At 44.4% G+C, this 22,529-nt stretch overlaps 1 protein-coding gene across 1 annotated transcript; it reads left to right on the top strand.

Annotated features, from left to right (window-relative positions):
- The first annotated feature begins 1,520 nt into the window (after window positions 1–1,520).
- On the top strand, window positions 1,521–22,310 carry CD83 (CD83 molecule). The gene is made up of 5 exons (XM_060243022.1): window positions 1,521–1,569; window positions 2,736–2,866; window positions 14,514–14,745; window positions 14,847–14,953; window positions 21,955–22,310. The coding sequence occupies exons 1-5, from the start codon at window positions 1,521–1,523 to the stop codon at window positions 22,138–22,140; spliced, it is 705 nt and encodes a 234-aa protein (XP_060099005.1). The 3' UTR covers window positions 22,141–22,310.
- The last annotated feature ends 219 nt before the right edge of the window (window positions 22,311–22,529 follow it).

Raw genomic sequence — 22,529 nt, 5'->3', positions numbered from 1 at the left:
TAAAGAGTGAGTGTCTCGAGGTCAACCAGACCCTGGAAAGCTGCTGCCAGTCTGAGTAGACAATACTGACTTTGATGGACCAAGGGTCTGATTCAGTATAAGGCAGCTCCGTATGTTAATATGTTCAGGACAACTCCTACAAGAGCTATGGCTGACCCAAGGCCATTCCAGCAGCTGCAAGTGGAGGAGTGGGGAATCAAACCCAGTTTACCCAGATAAGAATCCGCACACTTAACCACTACACCATACTGGCTCTGGGACACATGGGAAGTGTAGTGTATTGCGCTAGCATAGGCGGCAACCATTTCGTTATAACGCAACCATTTCGTTATAACGCAACCATTTCGTAATAGTGCAATAGCGTTAGTCCGCGCAGTCAGAGGAGGCGACTGGGGACACCCAGGCGACTCCGCGCAGAGCGCTGAGCACCCACCTATCACCATCAGTAGCGGGAAATTGGCTGGCCAGGATTGGACTGGCCAGTCTAGGAGGATGTTCCGGGCGATGTATATAAGCGGGACCCAGCCCGCGTGTTCTCTCTCTTGCGTGTCATGTACCTGCAATAAAGTATGTTGCCCGACCTACATCTCCAGCTTCGGTACATTACAGGAAGCCTGTTTGAAGTTCCACCTGAGCAGTCATTGTACATCACCATCAGTTGCTATGTGGCATCATGCAAATCTCCCTTTTCTCAGCCTCAGTTCCTCCCCCTTTAAAATGGAAAATACAGATTCCACATTACAGGCTGTACCATCAGATGTCTCTCTGTGACCCATTTCTGCCACTCCTTTTCTACAGATCTTTCTGCATCCTCCTTTGCCAGCTAGCTCCTGTCTCCTTCTCTGACTCACTTTTTCTTGCACTTTCATCTGTCAACTAACCCCTCTTTTTTCATTCTGCATGTCTCTTTAAATCCAGTGGGCCCTTTTCTCTGCCATCCATCATGCTCCCTTCTTCCCTCTCCCTTCTTTCCACATCCAAAGCCGCCTACATCCCAGGCTGACCTCTGCCGCTCAAGTATTTGAATCGTAACACTGGACCTTCATTCTGTTGTGTCTCCTTCTCTCTTTCTCCCTGTGTGCTAGGTTCAATGGTATGGTTCCTCCACTTATAGCTGCTGGAATGGTCTTGGGTTAGGAGTTGGCCTTGAAAGGGCAGCTTCTGGGAGAGCTCTCTCAGCCCCACCCACCTCACAGGGTGTCTGTTGTGGGGGGAGAAGATAGAGGAGATTGTAAGCCGCTCTGAGTCTTTGATTCAGAGAGAAGGGCAAGGTATAAATCTGCAGCCTTCTTCTTCTTGTGACAAGGCTGCCAGAATCTTGCCCACCCTGATGACGATCAATTGTCATTCAGAGAGAACCAAGGACAGCCTGTGGGACTTTCCCCTGCAGCTAGGGACCTTCAGCTGGGAAATCCCAAACAATCTGTTTCCCACATTGTAAAGAGCAACATGCATCAGCCTCTTTCACTTCTGTCACTTGGTTTCTCCTGAAAAGAGCAGGTCGCAACCACTTGCGCAGCATGCGTGGAGCTTTGATACACGGCTGTCGGCTTCTCTTCCTAACTCAAGGTAAGTTGTCGACTATCATTCCCCACCCCATTTCCGTAGCTGAGTTTGTTGTTTGACTTATTTCTACAACTACCAAATGAGAAGGGAGTGCTCCCTGGAGAAGACCCTGATGCTGGGAAAGACAGAAGGCAAAAGAAAAAGGGGACGGCAAAAGATGAGACGGCTGGACAGCGTTACTGATGTAACAAACACGAATTTGAGCAGACTTTGGAGGATGGTGGAAGGCAAGCAGGAGGGCCTGGCGTGGCTTGGCCCATGGGATCACAAAGGGTTGGACTCAACTGTGGAACTGAACAACAACATAATAAAAAAAGACTGCCCATATATTTGCTTTCTGTGTTGTGGCTGCTGCCTCGTGGAACGGTTTGCAGAGGAGGTCAGGAAAGCTCTTGGCTTTCTGCAAACTGCGTAACGACTGAACATTCAAAAGAGCTTTTTCTTGCGGTATGTCATTTTGTATATTAAACTGGGGGGAAATGGCTTTTCTGTGCAGATAGGAGAGTCACAACTGCACAAAATGGTTTTACAGACTTGCTTGGATAAATCATAGAGGACTGCGGTCTCTATTGCTGTGTTGTAAATAGGATCCAATTTATGTAATTTGGGTACCACTCCGGGCTTTATCTGAGCAGGAATTCACAGGAATGCAGTTCCCGTTGGCTTGGTGTCAGGAGGTGTGGCCTAATATGAAAATGAATTCCTGCTGGGCTTTTTCTACCAAAAAAAAGCCCTGGTACCAACTTAATGTGTCACGTGAGTAATTCTGCAGTGCTTCAGTTCTTTCTGGAATCCAGGAGTCTGGAATGACTTCTAAAATCAGGGCTTTTTTTGTAGCAGGAGTTCCTTTTCATATTAGGCCACACCCCTCTGATAGAGCGAATCCTCCAGGGTCTTACAGGGTTCTGATTACAGGGCCTAGTGTAAGCTCTTGGACGACTGGCTACATTCAGGGGCGTGTGGCCTAATATGCAAAGGAGTTCTTGCTACAAAAAAGCCCTGTCTAAAATCCTAATCCACCAGTTACTGAATGTCCCCCTTTTTGTGTGTGTGTTTGTACGGGCTCACTCTTTTTTGGTGATTGTACGGGCCTTGAGTCCCCTATGAGGAAAGCGAACTATAGAGAATAACATAAATGAAATACACGATAATCTTTTTGTATCTTGCAGTCTGGCATGTGATTTATGGGATTGCTGATGCCACAACCGAGGTTGTGGTGACGTGCAATGAGGATGTGTTGCTCCCTTGTCAAGTTGTCCAGGATCCACTGGTCCCATATAAGGAAATCTCCTGGTATAAGGTAAAAATTGTTGCTGGATTGCTTTCCTTCAGTTTCCCACATATAACTGCAGTGTATTTAGTGCCCAATGGAGGGTATGCATGTTTTTGGATACATTTGCATAGATAACATGAAGTATGAATTGGAACAATTGTAAGCTGTCTTTGGAGTCATTATGGCAGGGCTTTTTTTGTAGCAGGAGTTCCTTTGCATATTAGGCCACACCCCCCCTGATGTAGCCAATCCTCTAAGAGCTTGAAGTAGGCCCTGTAAGCTCTTGGAGGATTGGCTACATCAGAGGGATGTGGCCTAATATCCAAAGGAGTTCCTGCTGCCAAAAAAGCCCTGCATTATGGGTTACCATATGTATGCAGAGAATGTGGCACACTTCCTGATATGCACACATTGTCTGCCTTAGTATATGCGTACTATAGGGTTGCCAGCTCTGGGCTGGGAAATACCTGGAGATTTGGGGGGTGGAGCCGGAGGAGGGTGGCGTTTTGGGAGGGGAGAGGAGGGATTTGAATGGGTTATAATGCCACGGAGTGCCCCTTTTGAAGTGGGCCTTTTCTCCAGGTGAACTGATCTTTGTCACTTGGAAATCAGTTGTAATCCCAGGAGATCTCCAGCTACCACCAGGAGATTGGCAACCCTAGAAGCCCTGATTTCCCAGTGTTCCAGATTATGTGCCACCCTTTTCTACACAAAATGGTGATTGTTAGGGCTGCCAGATTGGGTTGGGGGGAGTGGCTAGAGATCTCATGGGATTACCTCTGATCTCTGGACTACAGAGAGCCATTTCCCCTGGAGAAAATGGCTGCTTTGGAGGGTGGACTCTAGGGCATTGTATCCCACTCCCCCTCCTCCCCAGCCTCTATCCCCAAATCTTGTTTGTTATAATATAGCGGGCTCGATGCATGGAAGAGGCAAGATGGTAGTGAGTGAACCTCAGCTCTTTATTAGGTACAGCATTAGGTTGACTGCACTTCAAGACTGAGGAACTGGGCTAACGGGGCCAACTATATACAACTCAGGGTCCCTGCGCAAGCACGCTATTGGCTCATTCAAACCAGCAGGGGTTTCGTGATTGGTGCAGGGCAGCAGGGATTCGGATCCTGCTGCCCATTGCTCCCGAGTCCCCACGCTCCGTTTGTGTGGCTCCAATGAGCCTGGCAGGAACACCCATTTCAGTCTTCCCTTGAGTCCACATACACAACATCAGTATAAATGTTTGATTAAGTTTCAACGGTATTGGGCAATGCGTCAGGAGTTTCCCGGCCCGAGGCTGGCAGCCCCTACCCACTCACCTCCCCGGTGGTGGCCAGGGGGGACCAGTGGCAAACCTAAAGTGAACACATATTTAGTTTAGTTTAGTTTATCCAGTGAAAGGGCTGAGGGTGGATCACAACAAAATCGAAGCATAAGATCAATAAAACATAGCATTAAAACTGTTAAAACCACTTGACTGCAGAGCAGGGGACAAGATTGTTAATAACAATTGGCAGACATGTTGGCTTTTTCTTACAAACAGATGTATGAACGTACATGCATGATACAGATGTGTCCCCTGCAGGGCTTTTTTTTGTAGCAGGGATTCCTTTGCATATTAAGCCACACCCCTCTGATGTAGCCAGTCCTCCTGGAGCTTACACTAGGCCCTATAGCTCTTGGAGGATGGGCTACATCAGGGGGACGTGGCCTAATAGGCACAGGCTACAAAAAAAAGCCCTGGCTCCCTGTAACAAATGGACAGAACTTGGGAATATTCAGGGATAAAAGAAAAACTTTCCATGTGAACCAGTCTTAAATAGGTTTTAACCTCCATATGGGGCCTGGGGAGCCCCTGCTGTAACAATTGATTTCCAGGCAACAGAGATCAGTTCCCCTGGAGAAAATGGCTGCTTTGGAGGGTGGACTCTACGGCATTGTACCCTCCCCAAACCCTGCTCTTCTCAGGCCCCACCCCCAAATTTTCCAGGTATTTCCCCACATAGTGCTGGCAATAGGGCTGCCAAACTCCCACTGGGGGTGGGGAATCCCCTTCCCGGAAGGGCCCCAACTTGCTGGCAGGGAGCAGGCCACTGGGGGAATCCCCGCCCCCAAAGAGCCCCATCATCGCGCACCATTGTTGGCACAATGACATCACCCAGAAGTGACGTCATTGTGCCAGGCCCGCCGCACAGGGACATTCTAGGACTCGTGCTAAAAACTCTACGGTACCATAGAATTTTACCGTGATTCCTAGAGCATTTCCGGTGTTTTTAGTGTTTTTAGTTTAGTTTAGAGTTTTTATTGCGAGTCCTAGAGTGTCCCTGTGTGATGCCCCGGCACAATGACGTCACTTCTGGGTGATGTCATTGCGCCGTACATGCAAAGCACACATGAAGAACAAGTCCCCCACCACAGCGGCAGAGGGACTTGGCAACCCCAGCTGGCAACTTTAATCGTAAGATCCTAATATTCTGGTTCAATTGTGTGCTACAACCTAATGTTAAAACTGTTAGTAGTAGGAACACCAATCATTCAGAAGCATTCACACTTCCGCGGCTATTTCTGTTCTCTGTTACTCTGTTCTGCATAAGTGATCTTAAGTCTCTCTATAAACGTTGAGGGAGGCTGTAGGGAGACAAAATAGCAGAGAGCAGCTAGGCAAGCAAATTGTAGGATTAATCACTTCAGGGGAAAAAAATCTATTGAGGACCTAATCAATAAACAGTGTATAATACTCTCAAGAGGCCAATTAAACAGTAATTCTGACAAATAGTATGACATTTCAGACTGTAAAGTTCAAACAGTTCTAGGTTAAATGTCTTGCACACGGTCACTCTGAACTGTGCAGTAAATGTGGACAATTAACCTTTGACTTCTAATGCTTTTTAAAAAAAAATATGACAATGATTGGACTGTATAGAGTGCGTTGCTGTTTATGTAGAATTAATGATCAGATTATCAAGCTAACAAGGTTTGACTGGGGTTTCTGAACAATTGTTGGACTCTGGTGAGCCATTTCTGTGACAGTGCTAAAATATACTATGTACTCAAATCAAGGTGGACATGCTTGTTTTAAAGCAAGAGAAGGATTGATAATATTCAGAAATCCTTCCCCCAGTAGGAATCATCATGCAGTCCATAACTTCTTGTGAAATTCTTTCAAATGGAGCGGCCAGGAAATCCTTGCAGCCTTCGTAAGACGTCTCCTCTAAATTTCAAGATGTTTCAATACTGGCCTCCGGTTAATCAGGCTGTTAAAAAGGAACCCGATTTCAATGATTTCTTACGCAGACTCAAACTAGTTCAGAGTTAAAACAGAACGTAAGGATTTCCTGGCCCCTCTATTGGAAAGTAGCAGAACTAATTGTTGTTCGTAATAATTTGTAAATTTTCTGGAGGGAAGACATTGGAAATTGATGTAGATATTTGTATACACTGGTTTAAAGTTGTATATAGGATAAATTATATATTGAGACTGAAGTATACTCATTGTTTTTCAGTGGTATTCTATTTGTTTTGACTTCACACTGAAACCCCTTCTCCTGTGGTATTTACTGCCTGGAGGTTAGCTACCCTAGCTATGGTGAAGATCCATTTGGAATAGTATGTACAATTCTGGTTGCTGTATGTCAAAAAGCAGGGCTCTTTTTTTGTAGCTGGAACTCCTTTGCATATTATCCCTGATGTAGCCAATCCTCCTGGAGCTTACCGTAGGCCCTGTACTCCCTGTAAACTCGTGGAGGATTGGCTACATCAGGAGCGTGTGGCCTAATATGCAAAGGAATTCCTGTTACAAAAAAAAAATCCCTGTCAAAAAAGGATACTGAAGTGCTGGGAAACAAAATGATGAGGCAAAATGATGACGAGAATTGGACAATGGCTTGGAGCACCTTCCCTATGAAGAAAGGATAAAAAGTCTGGGATTATTCAATTTAGGGAAAAGATAATTCAGAGAGGGCGTAACAGAGGTTTATAAATCCAAGTAGGCAACCGTGTTGGTCTGAAGTAGTAGAACAAAATAGGAGCCGATTGCACCTTTAAGACCGACTTAGTTTTATTCAGAACGTCAGCTTTCATTTATAAAGTTATGCATATGATAGAGAAAGCTTATATATGGATTTTTTTCTTCTTCTCCCATAATACTAGAACTTGAGGACAATGAAGCTGATGGGCAATAAGTAGAGGCCAGACTAAAGGAAATTCTTCATTGCTCAAAAAGTAATTATATTGTGGAATTTGCTGCCATTGGATGTAGTAATGGCCACAAACATAGATGGCTTTAAAAGGAGGGTTAGAACACAGAACAGAGAGAACCTCCAGAGCCAAAGGAAGCAAACCTCTGAAACCCAATGCTAGAAGACAACATCAGGGGTGGGCCTGGATGTCTGTGCCCTGTTTGTTGTCTCTCCAGAGCAACTGGCTGGTCACTGCATGGAATCAGGATGCCAGACTAGATGGACCACTGGTCTGATCCACCAGGGTTTTTCTTATGTTGTTAGGGAGGGAGAGAAACAAGGTCTAGCTATCTTCAACTTAAGGACATGAAAAGACAATACTTGAGAGCCAGTGTGGCGTAGTGGTGAAGACGAAGAAGAAGAAGATGATGATATTGGATTTATATCCCGCCCTCCACTTCGAATCTCAAAGACTCAGAGCAGCTTACAGAGCAGCTCTCCTTTACCTTTCTCCCCCACAACAGACACCCTGTGAGGTATGTGGGTTGAGAGAGCTCTCCCAGAAGCTGCCCTTTCAAGGACAACTCTGCAAAAGAGCTATGGCTGACCCAAGGCCATTCCAGCAGCTGCAAGTGGAGGAGTGGAGAATCAAACCTGGTTCTCCCAGATAAGAGTCTGCACATTTAACCACTACACCAAACTGTTGGATGGTTCTGGTTCAAATCCCCACTCATCTGAAAGAGTTTGGAAGACCTTGGTTCATATCCTCACGTGCTGTGGAAACTCACTGGGTGCCCTTTGACCAGTTATAGTCTCTCTACCTAACCTACCTCACAAGGCCTGTTATGAGGATAAAATGGAGAGGAGAACGATGTTAGCCATTTTGGGTCCCCATTGGGGCGAACAGTGGGATATAAGTTTTGTTTTGTTTTTTAAACCACTTAAGGAGGCAGCAGCAGCCACTGAGGGTTGTGGGAAGGGGGAGTTTCCACAGCCCTTTTATAACGTGATGCTTCTGACTCCACCAATTCTAGACTGCAGCATGTGACACAGGAAGAGGAAATGCTGTGCCCATACTTTTATTTGTTGCCACAGGGACTGAGGGTGCTGTGAGAGGGAAGCAGGGTTGTTGTTTGGCTATGAAGAGGGAAGGGATCTCATTAGCACTGCAGCCAGGGGCCAGGGCTTATTTTCTGGGGGAACATGGCAGAGCAGAGTTCTGGAACCTCTTCATGGAAACAAAATTCTCAAAAAAAAAAAAAAAAGGTTAAAAAAATTCATAAGGGGTATGCAGGTGTTTCTTCTTCATTTCCCTCTTGACAGGGCTTTTTCTTTTTTTTGTGTGTAGCAGGAACTAAGAGCCCTGTAAGCTCCAGGAGGATTGGCTACATCAGGGTGCGTGCCTAATATGCAAAGGAGTTCCTGCTACAAAAAAGCCCCGCCTCTTGATAATTCTGGCACCCCTTTTTCCAGGAAAAACCCCCACACCCTGTCAGGGGCCATCTCTAATCATATCACCAAATATCTCTTGGGCTACTTCTCCTGCCAGTTGCATAAGAACATAAGAGAAGCCATGTTGGATCAGGCCAATGGCCCATCCAGTCCAACACTCTGTCACACAGTGGCCAAAAATTTACACACACACAATATACACTGTGGCTAATAGCCACTGATGGACCTCTGCTCCATATTTTTATCTAACCCCCTCTTGAAGCTGGCTATGCTTGTAGCTGCCACCACCTCCTGTGGCAGTGAATTCCACATGTTAATCACCCTTTGGGTGAAGAAGTACCTCCTTTTATCCGTTCTAACCAGACTGCTCAGCAATTTCATTGAATGCCCACGAGTTCTTGTATTGTGAGAAAGGGAGAAAAGTACTTCTTTTCCTACCTTCTCCATCCCATGCATAATCTTGTAAACCTCTATCATGTCACCCCACAGTCGACGTTTTTCCAAGCTAAAGAGCCCCAAGCGTTTTAACCTTTCTTCATAGGGAAAGTGTTCCAAACCTGTAATCATTCTAGTTGCCCTTTTCTGCACTTTTTCCAATGCTATAATATCCTTTTTGAGGTGCGGTGACCAGAATTGCACACAGTATTCCAAATGAGACCGCACCATCGATTTATACAGGGGCATTATGATACTGGCTGATTTGTTTTCAATTCCCTTCCTAATAATACCCAGCATGGTGTTGGCCTTTTTTATTGCAATCGCACACTGTCTTGACATTTTCAGTGAGTTATCTACCACAACCCCAAGATCTCTCTCTTGGTCAGTCTCTGCCAGTTCACACCCCATCAACTTGTATTTGCAGCTGGGATTCTTGGCCCCAATGTGCATTACTTTGCACTTGGCCACATTGAACCTCATCTGACATGTTGGCACCCACTCACCCAGCCTCAACAGATCCCTTTAGAGTGCCTCACAATCCTCTCTGGTTCTTACCACCCTGAACAATTTAGTGTCATCCGCAAACTTGGCCACTTCACTGCTTACTCTCAACTCCAAATCATTTATGAACAAGTTAAAGAGCATGGGACCCAATACTGAGCCCTGCGGCACTCCATTGCTACCGTCCTCCACTGCGAAGACTGCCCATTTATACTCACTCTCTGCTTCCGATTAATTAGCCCGTTTTTGATCCACAAGAGGACCTGTCCTTTTACTCCATGACTCTCGAGCTTACTAAGGAGCCTTTGATGAGGAACTTTATCAAAAGCTTTCTGGAAGTCAAGGTAAACAATATCTATCGGGTCTCCTTTGTGCATCAACAGCAGTTTGCCTGCCAATCCACATGAAACAGGCTGGCAGTACAGACTCATTGTTGTGACACAAGTTGGGTCCTTTAAAATGGAGGAAATGCTGGAATGTATTACTTGGACAACAGTATTGTATGTTTCTTTATAATAGGCTTTTCCACCATCCTCTGAAGTCTGCTCAAATTTGTGGTAGTTACATCAGTAACGCTGTCCAGCCATCTCATCTTTTGCCGTCCCCTTCTTTTGCCTTCTGTCTTTCCCAGCATCAGGATCTTCTCCAGTGAGTGCTCCCTTCTCATTTGGTGGCCAAAATATTTGAGCTTCAGCTTCAGCATCTGACCTTCCAAGGAACAGTCAGGGTTGATTTCCCTTAGGACAGTAACAAAACATTATCCTTTGAAATATTTATTTATATTTTTACCCCCATGTTTCTCCAGTGGGGACCCAGAGGAGATTACAATTTTGAGCTCCCCTTCCTTTGTTTTATCTTTCACAACAACCCTATAAAGTAGGCTGAGTGAGGGTAAATGGCTAATGGTCACCCAGTGATCTTCTACAGCAGAATAGAAATTTGAACCTGGGTCTCTTAGATTCTGGTCTGCCACTTTAACACCAGACTGTCTCCTGAAATCCTAGTATTCTAAAATCTTGATCACAAGGTAACTTTTAAAGGATTTTTTTTTTAGTGTGTATATATATCTGTTCTGTTTCGGTCTCTTGAATATCTGTTGCTTTCACCTCTAAATATGGCACTTGTACTTTGAGCAACACTTTGCTCCAATCTAAAGGTGGCAAAAAACCAACAGGATTCTCGATCAAGACTTTTTACAAATATCTGTAAAATGTGGAAGTTTCTCAGTGGCATTGCCGCAAACAAATGTAAATATGTCAAGCCCTCTTTCAAATTCCTTTTCAATTTTTGTAAAGGTCTATTTCATGAAGACAGACAGAAGGGCACTTCTCAGAGGGATATCCCCCCCCCCTCAGGCAAACATTTCGCTTCAGCAATTCCCAGTAATCAGTATGGTAATGAGTTCATTTTTAGCATGTAAATGGATGAAACATTCTGTATTTCTACTGAGTAAAATGCGGTGGTGGGGGGCGTTCTTCTTGAAATCTGGGTTAAATGGCTTCTGTTAATTAACGGGGCAGAATGTGATTGTGGTTGCGTAAACCATAGTGGTATCAGAAGATCTTTCATAGCTTCTATTTGGAGAAATAAAAGAAATCTGGAAGGACGTTTTTAGCTCAGTTAGATATGAGGAGGCAAAATGGACCACAGCACTGTGAGATGTGTCGTCCAGTAGGTTTCCATATCAACATCTGCTTTGATTTCAATAAGCATTTCACATATTTACTTCATCTAGTAGGTTTGTTCTAAGCGCAGTTGAATTCAATGAGACTTGTGGCCTGGTGGTAAGTGTGTTTACTCATAAGTAAGCAAGCGCCGATAAGACAGCTACTACTGGACCCAGGGCTGATAATAGCCACACGTGAGTTCCTCAGTTACAATGTGTGCAGTGCCTGACTTGGAATGCAACTGTGGTGTGCATGAAAAAGGGACTTTGGTATCCCCCCCATGCGATTTTCCCAGGGCTTTTTTTATGTAGCAGGAACTCCTTTGCATATTAGGCCACACCCCAATGCAGCCAATCCTCCAAGAGCTTGCAGGGCCAGAGGTGCCGGAGCTCATTAGCCCAATTCATTTGCATATGCCGCACATCCCTGACATCACCAGAAGGTGTACTAAATTATATCAGCTCAGCATCTCCCTTAATATGCTTCTTGAAATATAATCGTCGTAATAAAACCTTACTTCCATTAAAATTTTTAAATTACTTTTTCCTGTGTTGGCCACAGTGGCATGATGAAGATTTCCATCTGTCTGCTTTATATATTTTGGTTACTTTCCCATGTTTTGTGGGGGAAAATATTAGAAAGTTTACCAGTCTTAGAGTTCAGCAAAATTCTCACCGGAGGTTTGAACAATGGAGCCCAGAAGCAAATATTGGGGGCGGAGGGGGGGGGGTAAGAAAGAAAGAGCACAATAAAATGTAGAGGTTCCAAAGCTTTGCTCCTGTGAGCTGCTGCCCAAAATGAGGCCTGAAATTTCTGATGTTTTCTAGTAATTAAGCTGTTTAAGAAGAACAAGAAACTTTATGTTGCCAGAACTAGAAATGTGTGTTCATGGGGAGGGGGGAGTTAAATCCCAAATGCAATTTCAGGACTGTGGCTGTGTCTTGACAGCCTTTCACGTGCACACAATTAAAGAAGAATTTGCTAGCAAAAACCCCTGCCCATGTGCGAAGATGGATCTTGCTGTCAAAACTGACAATTTACCACTAGATGTCTCCCTTGGCAAAAATTATTACAGGGCTGTTCCCCGGTGAAGGGGAAAGTATGTGAAGAGGGAAGTGTATTGCTTGGGATTAAAGAGAATTGACATTGAAAAAGGCAGGATGAGAGCTCCTCCAAAGTGTATAACATCTGTATGAATTCAGAATGAGAAGCTCCGGATAGAGATCTATGCCTACATTTACACATCTTTCATTTCCCCAATAGACCAGACAGGCAGAATTGATGTCTGCCTTCGTTCTTCTTGTTTTTTGTTACATTTAAAGGTGTATTGTGTGTGCATATCTTTACAAGTACACAGAAAGCTTCACACTGCAGAACAGAAAGAAATTATTTATTGCCACTGAGGTGATCCTTCAAAAATGTTACGATGACGTGGTTCTCTCTGAAGGCTATGGATCCAAACTCTTTCAGGGGCCTCCACGATGGGCAGCTTTAGCAGGGATTTTGTGTCAAAGGCAGGACAGAAACAAGGTCAGCTTGCCCAGGGGCAAATGAGATTTGCCCTCCGGACCAGTGAAGCTCAGAATCCGGCCCATCCATCGCCTCTTTCTATTTCCAGTTGTGTGGAGGCCCTTTACTGGAGGGCTAGGTTGCTAGGCAACTGCAGTAGACGTTCCACGGCCATGTCGAAAGGGGATTATTAGGACTGGTGTCAGTTTAGGGATGGCAGCTAGATGGGTCTAGAATGTCACTTCACGCTGTGTTTGGTACACACACGTGTGTGTGCGCACACACACAGAAGACACCTTCTTATACTTATTTCCAGGGCTTTTTTTGTAGCAGGGACTCCTCTGCATATTAGGCCACACAGCCCTGATGTAGCTAAACCTCCTGAAGCTTACTGTACTAAGAGCCCATAAGTTCTTGGAGGATTGGCTACATCAGGGGAGTGTGGCCTAATATGCAGAGGAGTTCCTGCAACAAAAAAAGCCCTGCTTAATTGGATGTTGGGCGATTTTGGGTGTTCCTGCCTTCCAGGTAGGCTTTTGTATTTGAGAAGATGAAGAGTGCTAAGGGACTTAATAAAGACTCAGGATGCTGACCAACTCAGAGAAGGCCCTCCTGTGTGAGTTATCCTCACCCCTTTCCCACAACTTATAGCTGCAGTTGCCCCTGCCTGCAGAGACAGTATTCATGCACCTCGTCGCATCTCACTCGCTGTTTTCACCACTCCCTTTACTCCTCCTGATATAGTGTCAGTGCAGAACTGCCATCCTGATGCCAGTCTAGCTCGGTGCCCACCCGGCAACATCTCTCCCAGCAACAGTGGAGCCATGGCCCCGTTAAAGGTGAATGTCAATATTTTGACTGCTGTGCTAAATCCCCTGCCCCAGACAAGCTGCAGGTTCAAGAGAGAAAGCCCAAGAACAAGGATGGGGTTTTGTGGAAATTCCTAAACAAACTCCCATGTGGAAACACACTACACCCGTAGTCCCCAACATGGCACCTGCCAACACTTTTCATGGGACCCACCAAGTGTTTTTAGAAAGTGGGCAGAGCCAGGTGGGGCTTTTGCCCAGCAGGGCTTCTGATTGGTCACTGGAGATGATTGGCTGTACAAGGATCTTCACTGTGTGACGGATGGTTGCCCAGAAGTGCTTCTGATTGGCCAATGGAGATCTGATTGGCTGCACAAGGATCTTCGCTATGTGACTGACCTAACTTCTGGACATTCTATAGTTGAAACCACCACCCGTTTTGTAGTTGAAACCACCACATATCCGAATTTCAAAGGTGCCAGGGCTCAAAAAGGTTGGGGACTCTATCAGGCTCAAGAAGTTCCTTGTCTAGATAGCAATAAAAACCAGGTCAAAATATTGTGTCATAATCACAGCAGGTAAAAATTTTCTGTTGTAACCACACAAAGCTAGAAATACATCACTAACTCTCCATGCACAAAGTGAACAAACTAGATATGCGCCTGTGTTCCTGTTGCTGGTGGCTGTGTGTGTAGGGGGCGGAGGGTCATCATGTGTTTGGCTCCCTCTAGTGGTGAATTTTATTTTTACATCACCTTATGCCCAGCATAAAAACCTGTAGTTTAAATCCATAGTATATATGGGACATAAAAAGCAATGTAATATCAAATTGACCACTACAGTAAGTCAAACAGGTGTGGAACAGACCCCCTCACAGTAACAGACCCACACACGCAAGGAAAATGAGAATGCAGAAAAGCCTCAAACTCTATAGTGCAGACTTTAAAGCAGCCAGAATACAAGATACTTACTTGAGCACTGAAACCTTTATGTGCCATGCATATGTACTGGAAAAGAGGTAGAGAATACGAGTGATGAAATCGTGCCATGCCTGATTCTTGCAAGTGAACACAAATGCTTCGGTCTTTATGATTAAGTGCTGACATTAAATGCCAATGTTTTGCAGATCAATGAACAGAGTGAAGAATTGTCAAAGGTAGTATGGAAGAAGCTGAGGTATAATAAAGAACAGAATTATTCAAGACAACTTAATTCATCTTCAGAGGTCTCCAACAGTCAATGGCATTCTCTGAGGATTAAAAATACCACAGACTACGACAGTGGGAGGTATAAGTGCATTTTGGAACCATCAGATAGAAAGAACAATGAAAGTAACACTATTACACTCATAGTAAAAGGTACAGTAGGAGTGGCTAGGGTTATTTTTGTTTTCTACTGTGCATTAAATTATTTGAGGCATCTTTCAATGAATGTGTCTTTTTTTTTCTTTGCCTCCCAGGTTGTGCAGAGCAATTAGAAGACGCAAAATTTAAAAAGTACAGAGCAGAGCTTGTGCTATTGTGCTCGCTTGGACTTTTCTACTTGCTGCTCATTTTTTTTACCTGCGTAAGTTCTTTTAGCTTTTCTCCTACATATTCCTCCTTGGCCTCGTCAAAAGCACAATCCTTAACACAGGTGGCAGACCTCAGAACACATTCCTGGGAATAAAGCCCCATGGAATAAAATAAAATGAAACTTGTTTCTGAGTAGACTTGCTTAGGATTGTGCCCTTGTCCACTTTGGAGATTGTGACTCATGCACCTGCTCATATCTAAGTGCCTTCGAAGTTGCACTGGCTTTTGAGATACAAACGGTGGCAAAGTCTTGCAGTAAACACTATGTCAAGTCTAGAGAATGAAAGTCGGCAGTCTGTGAGCAGCAACCAGGTTTTCACTCTGAGCAACCAGGTTTTCTCTAACAAGTACAGAAAGTCAAAATCAGCAGCTGTGGGGGTGAAATAGGTCCTATTGGTTCCTTGGGTCCTTTTGGAGAAAAAAAAATTGCTTTGCCACCATTCAGTCACACATAGTGATGGTTCTGCCAGGGCCAGGCCAAAGATTTTGGGTACCCCAGGTGTGGGGAGGAGAGGACATGGCTTCCATCCTTCATCCCTGTTCTCTGGCATGCTGCGGAGAGAACGATAGAATCACAGACTTGGAAGGGACCTCCAGGGTCATCTAGTCCAACCCCCTGCACAATACAGGAAGCTCACAAATACCAGCCCCCCCCCACACCCAATGACACCCTCTCCATGCCCAGAAGATGGCAAAAAAAAAAAAACCACCCACCTCCAGGACCCCTGGCCAAACTGGCCTGGACAAAAATTGCTGCCTGACCCCAAAGAATTAAGCACTGATGCAGCCCTTCCTGCCCTCCTTCTCATGATCTGCCTAAGTTCACAGAATCTGCATTGCTGTCAGATGTCCATCTAACCTCTGTTTGAAAACCTCCAAGGAAGGAGAGCTCACCACCTCCCGAGGAAGCCTGTTCCACTGAGGAACCGCTCTGTCAGGAAGTTCCTCCTAATGTTTAGACCAAATCTCATTTGATTTAATTTCAACCCATTGGTTCTGGTCTGACCGTCATCACCTGCCTTCCTGCCCAGGGATCCAGCAGGAAGTTCCCCCTGCCCTCTGTCCCACCCTAATCAGGCCAGGTGACAAGGAAGAGGGCTGGGCCTGCCCCTCTGAGGGAGGGAAGGAGGGAGGAGCCTCCTGGGGCACACCCCAATGCCAGTTGGTGGGAAGGGGGGGTGCCCCTCCATCTCTGGTGTATGTCTTTTTGACACTGACAACCTTTTGCAGTACTGTGTGCCATTCAACAAAGGGTTCAATTTGATAGGTTTTAAAAGAAGTTTCTAATCTGGATACAGAGGAACGAAGAGATAGGACTGCCAAACCCCCAGTCCGGGCAGGATTTTCCCCACCTGGGAAGTTTCCAACTCGCCGGCCCACATTGGGCCAGCAGGGGGAACCTCCCCTGATGTCGTTGGTGTGATGATGTCACCCAGAAGTGACATCATCACTCCGGCAACATCGCACAGCTGCCATTCTAGACATTTCCAGGAAAACTCTATGGTTTCCCCGGATGCTTTAGCCATTTGAGAGGGGAAACTCTGTGGTGCAATAGGTACCATAGAGTTTTCCCTCCCGAGTGGCTAGAGCGTCTGGGAAAACCATAGAGTTTTCCTGGAAACGCCTAGTGTGGCCACGAGCGACGTCGCCAGCGTGATGATGTCACTTCTGGGTGACGTCATTGTGTCGTGCACATGCTTTGCGCTTGCGCAAAAGTCCCTCGCCAAACAACACTGGGGACTTGCCAACCCTACTAACAGAAGATCTCAGTTTTCTGCCTGGTATCCGAAAAATTAGTGGGGGGGGGGAATCAATCATAAAAGGAATCTCTGTTTTTCCACATATAAAAATGACAGTTTCACTTGCAGTTGAAGTGTTGTGCTTTTTTAAAAAAAGTGGAACCTTATGCTAGCAATGACCGTCTCAATGAAAAATTATATGAGACATAACCTCCACAGAAGTAAAGGCCTAGAGACACTAAATCAGCTGTCATTAATCTTTAATATTGCCTAAATCTCAAAAAAGAACTTTTTGCAGTTTAATATATTCTTTACTATCTCATAAGTTATTAAGTCTGTCTGCAGGCCTCCTGGTGAATTTAAAGGCTCACTGGTCTGTGGCAAAATCTGGATCTATTACGATAACATACTATCAGGGTTTCAGAATTGAACTAGTGTACAGGTAGCATTTTTCAGATGTTCTAAGGGGAAACGACAGACATGTGTGTGAGAGAGGAATCACAGCACAAACTGTGTGTGTATTAACTGGAATATGATTTGGAACTCTGTTTTTAAGGGTCTTTTCTTGAGTAGAGCACGGATGTCAAACATGTGACCCAGGGGCCGAATCAGGCCCCCAAGCAACTGGCTGTCATCTGCTTCCTTCTCCCTCTCTCTTGCTTTCTTCTGCATCACAGTTTGCTTTGCCAGGCTTGCTCAGTCCCACAGAAGCTATAGAGCAAAGTCTCTATTTTCTCCATTGTTTGAGGCTCCTCCCTTAGGGAGGAGGAACAGTATTTCTCAATCACACAGCAGAGCTACTGAGCCAAACCTTTTCTATTGGCTGAGGCTGCTCCCCCTCCTGGTCCCCTGGGGAAGGAAGGAAAGAGCCAGAGCTTCCTTTGCCCAGTTCCCTGGATTGCACAGGAGAGATACAAAGAGAGCACCTTTAAGACCGATGAGTGCTAAGTTTATATCTCTTTATGTCTCTGCTACCTGGCATTACATTTTGTGACACACATGGCCTGCCCGACAAGGTCTCATTTATGTCAGATCTGGCCCACGTAACAAATTAGTTCGACATCCCTGGACTTTATATAGGCATTCCAGTGAATGTGCATTCATGGAGAGTGTAGTGAAGAAGAGTTTGCTTCTACAGACTGGCCCTCTGCACATATTCATTATTTCCCCTTTAAAAGGTAAAGGTAGCCCCCTATGCAAGCATGGAGTCGTTACCAACCCATGGGGTGACGTCACATCATGACGTTTTCTTGGCACACTTTTTTATTTTTACGGGGTGTCTTCCACACAAGCTTATCTTTACTAATATTTCAGAGGTGTTTCCAACACTGGTGTCTTGCACACAAGGATAGGGTTTTGGGGTTTCCTGACTGCTGGCGTGGCTGCAAGTAAAGCATAGCAGCAAAGGGGCCTCCACATGGCAGGTGTCTCTGTAACTTCCTTGCCCCAATCCCCTAGATGTAACCAGTCCCCTCCCCAGACTTTTGCGATTTGTTTTTTAAAAATTGGTACAAGAATATTGTTTTATTGATATACCATTGTACTGATAGGTGTAGCAGGTTCTCTGAATTCTCAGCTTTCTTTTTTTTTAAGTAAATCTCTAGTCTCTTCCCTTGTGAAGATATGTCTTTATCTTTTTATCTCCACAAAGGCAGAGGCTAGAGACTTGCTTTTTAAAAAATGAAAGAAGCATGGTCTAATTATAGAAGAAAGCTTAAACATCAGGAATAACAGGAATCCCCCAACTCAATTTTGATTGGTGTTCCAGATTCTTTAACAGTGAAATCTTAGAATAAAATTCGAAATCAATAAAGTTTTATTCAAGGTATAATCTTTTGTGTGCATGCACTCTTCTTCAGATACACCCATCAAGAAATGAGTTGTTATTCCTGATGTTTAACGTTTCTTCTACAATAGATAATGTGTCTCTCTGGGAAATATTGCTGTAAAGTGATACACCATCTAGTGTAACCAAAAGACTGTTTTTCTATTTAAAAAGCACTGATTTGAAAAGCAAATCAGATTTCTCTGGATGGAACTCTCAAAAAAGATTAGGTGAGAATTCTGTGTGCGTGACTTGGGTTTATAGAAATAAACCTAAAAGCAGTTTAAGACAATAACCTGAAATCTGGTTTGCTTTAAATTTTACTTACTATAATACAGTTGAGAAATGTTTTGATAAAGGAGCATTGATAAATTTGGCACTTGGTTTTGCAAGCAGCCACAGGGTTAATTTTCACATGCTTGTATTTTGTAACATCATGCCTGATAAAGACAATTGTTTCTTTTTTCAATGAAAGATTAACATCTCTGAAGGTTTCCAGTTCTCTGGTCTTAGTTCAAAGAACAGACCTCGCAATTAATTCATTTGTACCAGCAGAAATTAAAGGTTGAAAGGCAATTTTTATCAGATAGATCCTGAAGATATCTGAGGCCAAGTGTTTTAATAGATTCTTATGGAACTATTCAGTCCAAATTATCTATTTGGACAATGGAATAAAACATCTTGTTACAGCCTAGAGAGGAGATTGCTGCCATATGGGCCAGGAAACCCAAATTTACCCACCCACACAGGTAGGGTTGCCAACTCTGGGTTGGGAAATTTCTGGAGATTTTTGAGTGAGGCCTGGGGAAGGGAGGGATTGGAATAATAGAATCATAAAGTTGGAAGTGACCCCCCAGGGTAGGGTTGCCAAGTCCAATTTAAGAAATATCTGGGGACTTTGGGGGTGAAGCCAAGATCAAGGCTGTGACAAGCATAATTGAACTCTGAAGGGAGTTCTGGCCATCACATTTAAAGGGACGGCACACCTTTTCAATGCCTTCCTTCCATAGGAAATAATGAAATATAGGGGCACCTTCTTTTGGGGCTCATAGAATTGGACCCCCTGGTCCAATCTTTTTGAAACTTAGGGGATATTTTGGGGAGAGGCACTAGATGCTGTACTGAAAATTTGGTGCCTCTATCTCAAAAAACAGCCCCCCCCCAGAGCCCCAGATACCCGCAGATCAATTCTCCATTATTTTCTATGAGAATAAATCCCCATAGGGAATAATACAGTTCCCAGCAGACATTTCCCTCCCCTCCCCCCATGTTCTGATGACCCTGAAGGGGGGGAGGGCCTCCAAACCGGGGGATCCCCTGCTCCCACCTGGGGATTGGCAACCCTACCCCAGGGTCATCTAATCCAACCCCCTGCACAGTGCAGGAACTTCACAAATACCTCCCCCTAAGTTCACAGGATTAGCATTGTTGAAAAACCTCCAAAGAGAGCCCACCACCTCCCAAAGAAGCTTGTTCCACTGAGGAACCACTCTGGACAGGAGGTTCTTCCTAATGTTGAGCCAGAAACTCTTTTGATTTAATTTCAACCCGTTGGTTCTGGTCCAACCTTCTGGGGCAACAGAAAACAATTCAACACCATCCTCTAGATGACAGCCCTTCAAATACTTTAAGATGGTGATCATATCACCTCTCAGATGCCTCCTCTCCAGCCTAAACACACCCAGCTCTTTCAACCTTTCTTCATAGAACTTGGTCTCCAGACCCCTCACCATCTTTGTCGCCCTCCTCTGGACCCATTCCAACTTGTCTATATCCAGTTTGTTAAGTGTGTGGACTCTTAACTGGGAGAACCGGGTTTGATTCCCCACTCCTCCACTTGCAGCTGCTGGAATGGCCTTGGGACAGCCATAGCTCTCACAGGAGTTGTCCTTGAAAGGGCAGCTGCTGTAAAAAAGCTCTCTCACACCCACCTACCTTATAGGGTGTCTGTTGGGAGGGGGGAGGGTAGAGGAGACTGTGACCGCTCTGAAACTCTGAGATTCAGAGTATAGGGCGGGATATAAATCCAATATCTTCTTCTTCTTCTTCTACTATGATTCTATATATTCTCCACATGTCAACCAAAACCCAATGATTTCTCAGTGATTTCAAACAAACCTATCAGCCACAATTCCAAGGGGAAGGGGGCTTCTTAATTTTCATAGGCTACTTAGAATCATTATGGCCTTATTGAAGCTAGTTTCCTCCACAAGAAGATTTGGAAGAAACAGACTAAAAAACTGGCATAATCTAGCCAAATATAAGTTTGGTTAGAAGAAATCATACGTAATGTTATGATTTTTAAAACAAGCTTTTTTGCTTATGATCAAATTTCATAAATTCCATCAGCGGCAGAAGTCGAGCAGGACACCCTGTTGTAATCGATGGTCCTAATACACAAACTGGATTGCTTGAAGAAGTTAAATTGGAACAGCACATTGCAAGAGGTGCATGAGCATTAGGGTTGCCAACCTCCAGGTCCCTCCTCTCCCCAAACCTCTGAGGTCCCTCCTCTCTCCAAATTTCACTCTCCCCAGGCTCCACCCCCCCAAAAAAATCTCCAGATATTTCCCAACCCAGAGTTGGCAGCTCAAGTCTGCCTCTATTCCAACAATGGTTCAGTAGAAACAAAGCAAAAGCATTTTTTTTAGAAACATGCTTCAAGGGAAGGGGGCGAATGAAACAGAGTCCTCTTATTACAACAAGAAATCTCCAAAATATTGGGTTACGACTTTAAGAAAATTGCAGAGACATTTTTGCTTGGATTACAATTAGAAAAATATCCAAAGGAAGATAGGACTCTAATTTGGTACCTGCTATCAGCTGCTAGGACATTGTATGCGCAGCTTTGGAAGCAAGAAAAAATACCGGATAAATGGGATTGGACTATGAAAGTTCTATCGTGGAGTGAAATGGATAAATTAACTAGAACATTAAGAGACTATGATTTGGAGATATTTAAAAAAGAGTGGAGGAAGTTTAAAGAATACATAGAGAAAGAGTCGAATGTAAGAAGACATTGGACAACTTTTTAGTAATAATGGGGGGGGGGGAAACGAAGAAGCAAGAAGGGGGGGGAAATATATATATATAACGAATTTTGATTAGTCAGATGTATCTTTAGTATTGAATTAGAATCTATAACCTCGGGGAAGTCTATATTGGAGGGAGGGGGGATTGAAAAGTCATATGGGTTAGTATTGAAGCAAAGAAGGGAAATTAAGTTCTGTAACCATATGCTATCAATAAATTGGTAAAACACAAAGAAACAGAGTCCTCTTACAATTGCTGGGACTTATTCGTAGGAAAGTGGGTACAAAGTTGCAGCCAAGTTTTACAATAATCTTATTAAAATTTGAAAAAGCTAAATCAGCATTTTCGTCCTTACAATATTCGCTAATCTCAAGCTTTCCTTGTTTCCTGTTCTAGTGTTGCCTAAAGGACGAAGGGTCTCGAGATTTACATAAATCCAGAAAGAGACATGCCACCAACAGCCTTCGCCTTAGCAGTACCTATCGAAAGAGCGACTCCAATGGCACGAACAGCAACAAACTCAATCCGCATTCTCCACCAGTGGATTTTCTTGAGTCGGTGGAGACTCATCAGCAGTCATAACATCAAGACAGATGGATGATATAGACATTTACCATGCCATTCCTCTTCAGAGTAACCTGAAAGTCTAATCTGCCAGCTACTTGCTTTAGCCAGGAAGGTCTTTAGAGGGCGTAGTTCCAAACACTACAACATGAACATCCACCAGTGATGGTAACACGTTCATGCAAGGTCAGCAGCCAGTTGGGCTCATGTATTCCTATGTCTTATTTCAAAGAGCAATGGATTGCTCTTCTTATGCAAAATGTTTATATGGGGGGGGGGGGCGTAACCCTTTAAGCTTGACAAATAAATTATTGATTGAGCTCGCTCTTTCAATAACCGTACACAACAGCTGTGACAGTACAGTTCTTCCAGCTCTGAGTGATTGATCAGCCAAAGGCAAGGAGGAA

The sequence above is a fragment of the Heteronotia binoei genome, chromosome 7 (genome assembly GCF_032191835.1).
Source record: "Heteronotia binoei isolate CCM8104 ecotype False Entrance Well chromosome 7, APGP_CSIRO_Hbin_v1, whole genome shotgun sequence".
Classification (NCBI taxonomy): Eukaryota; Metazoa; Chordata; class Lepidosauria; order Squamata; family Gekkonidae; genus Heteronotia; species Heteronotia binoei.
The sequence above is the reverse complement of the archived record's forward strand: the minus strand, read 5'-3'. Positions and strand labels throughout refer to the sequence as shown.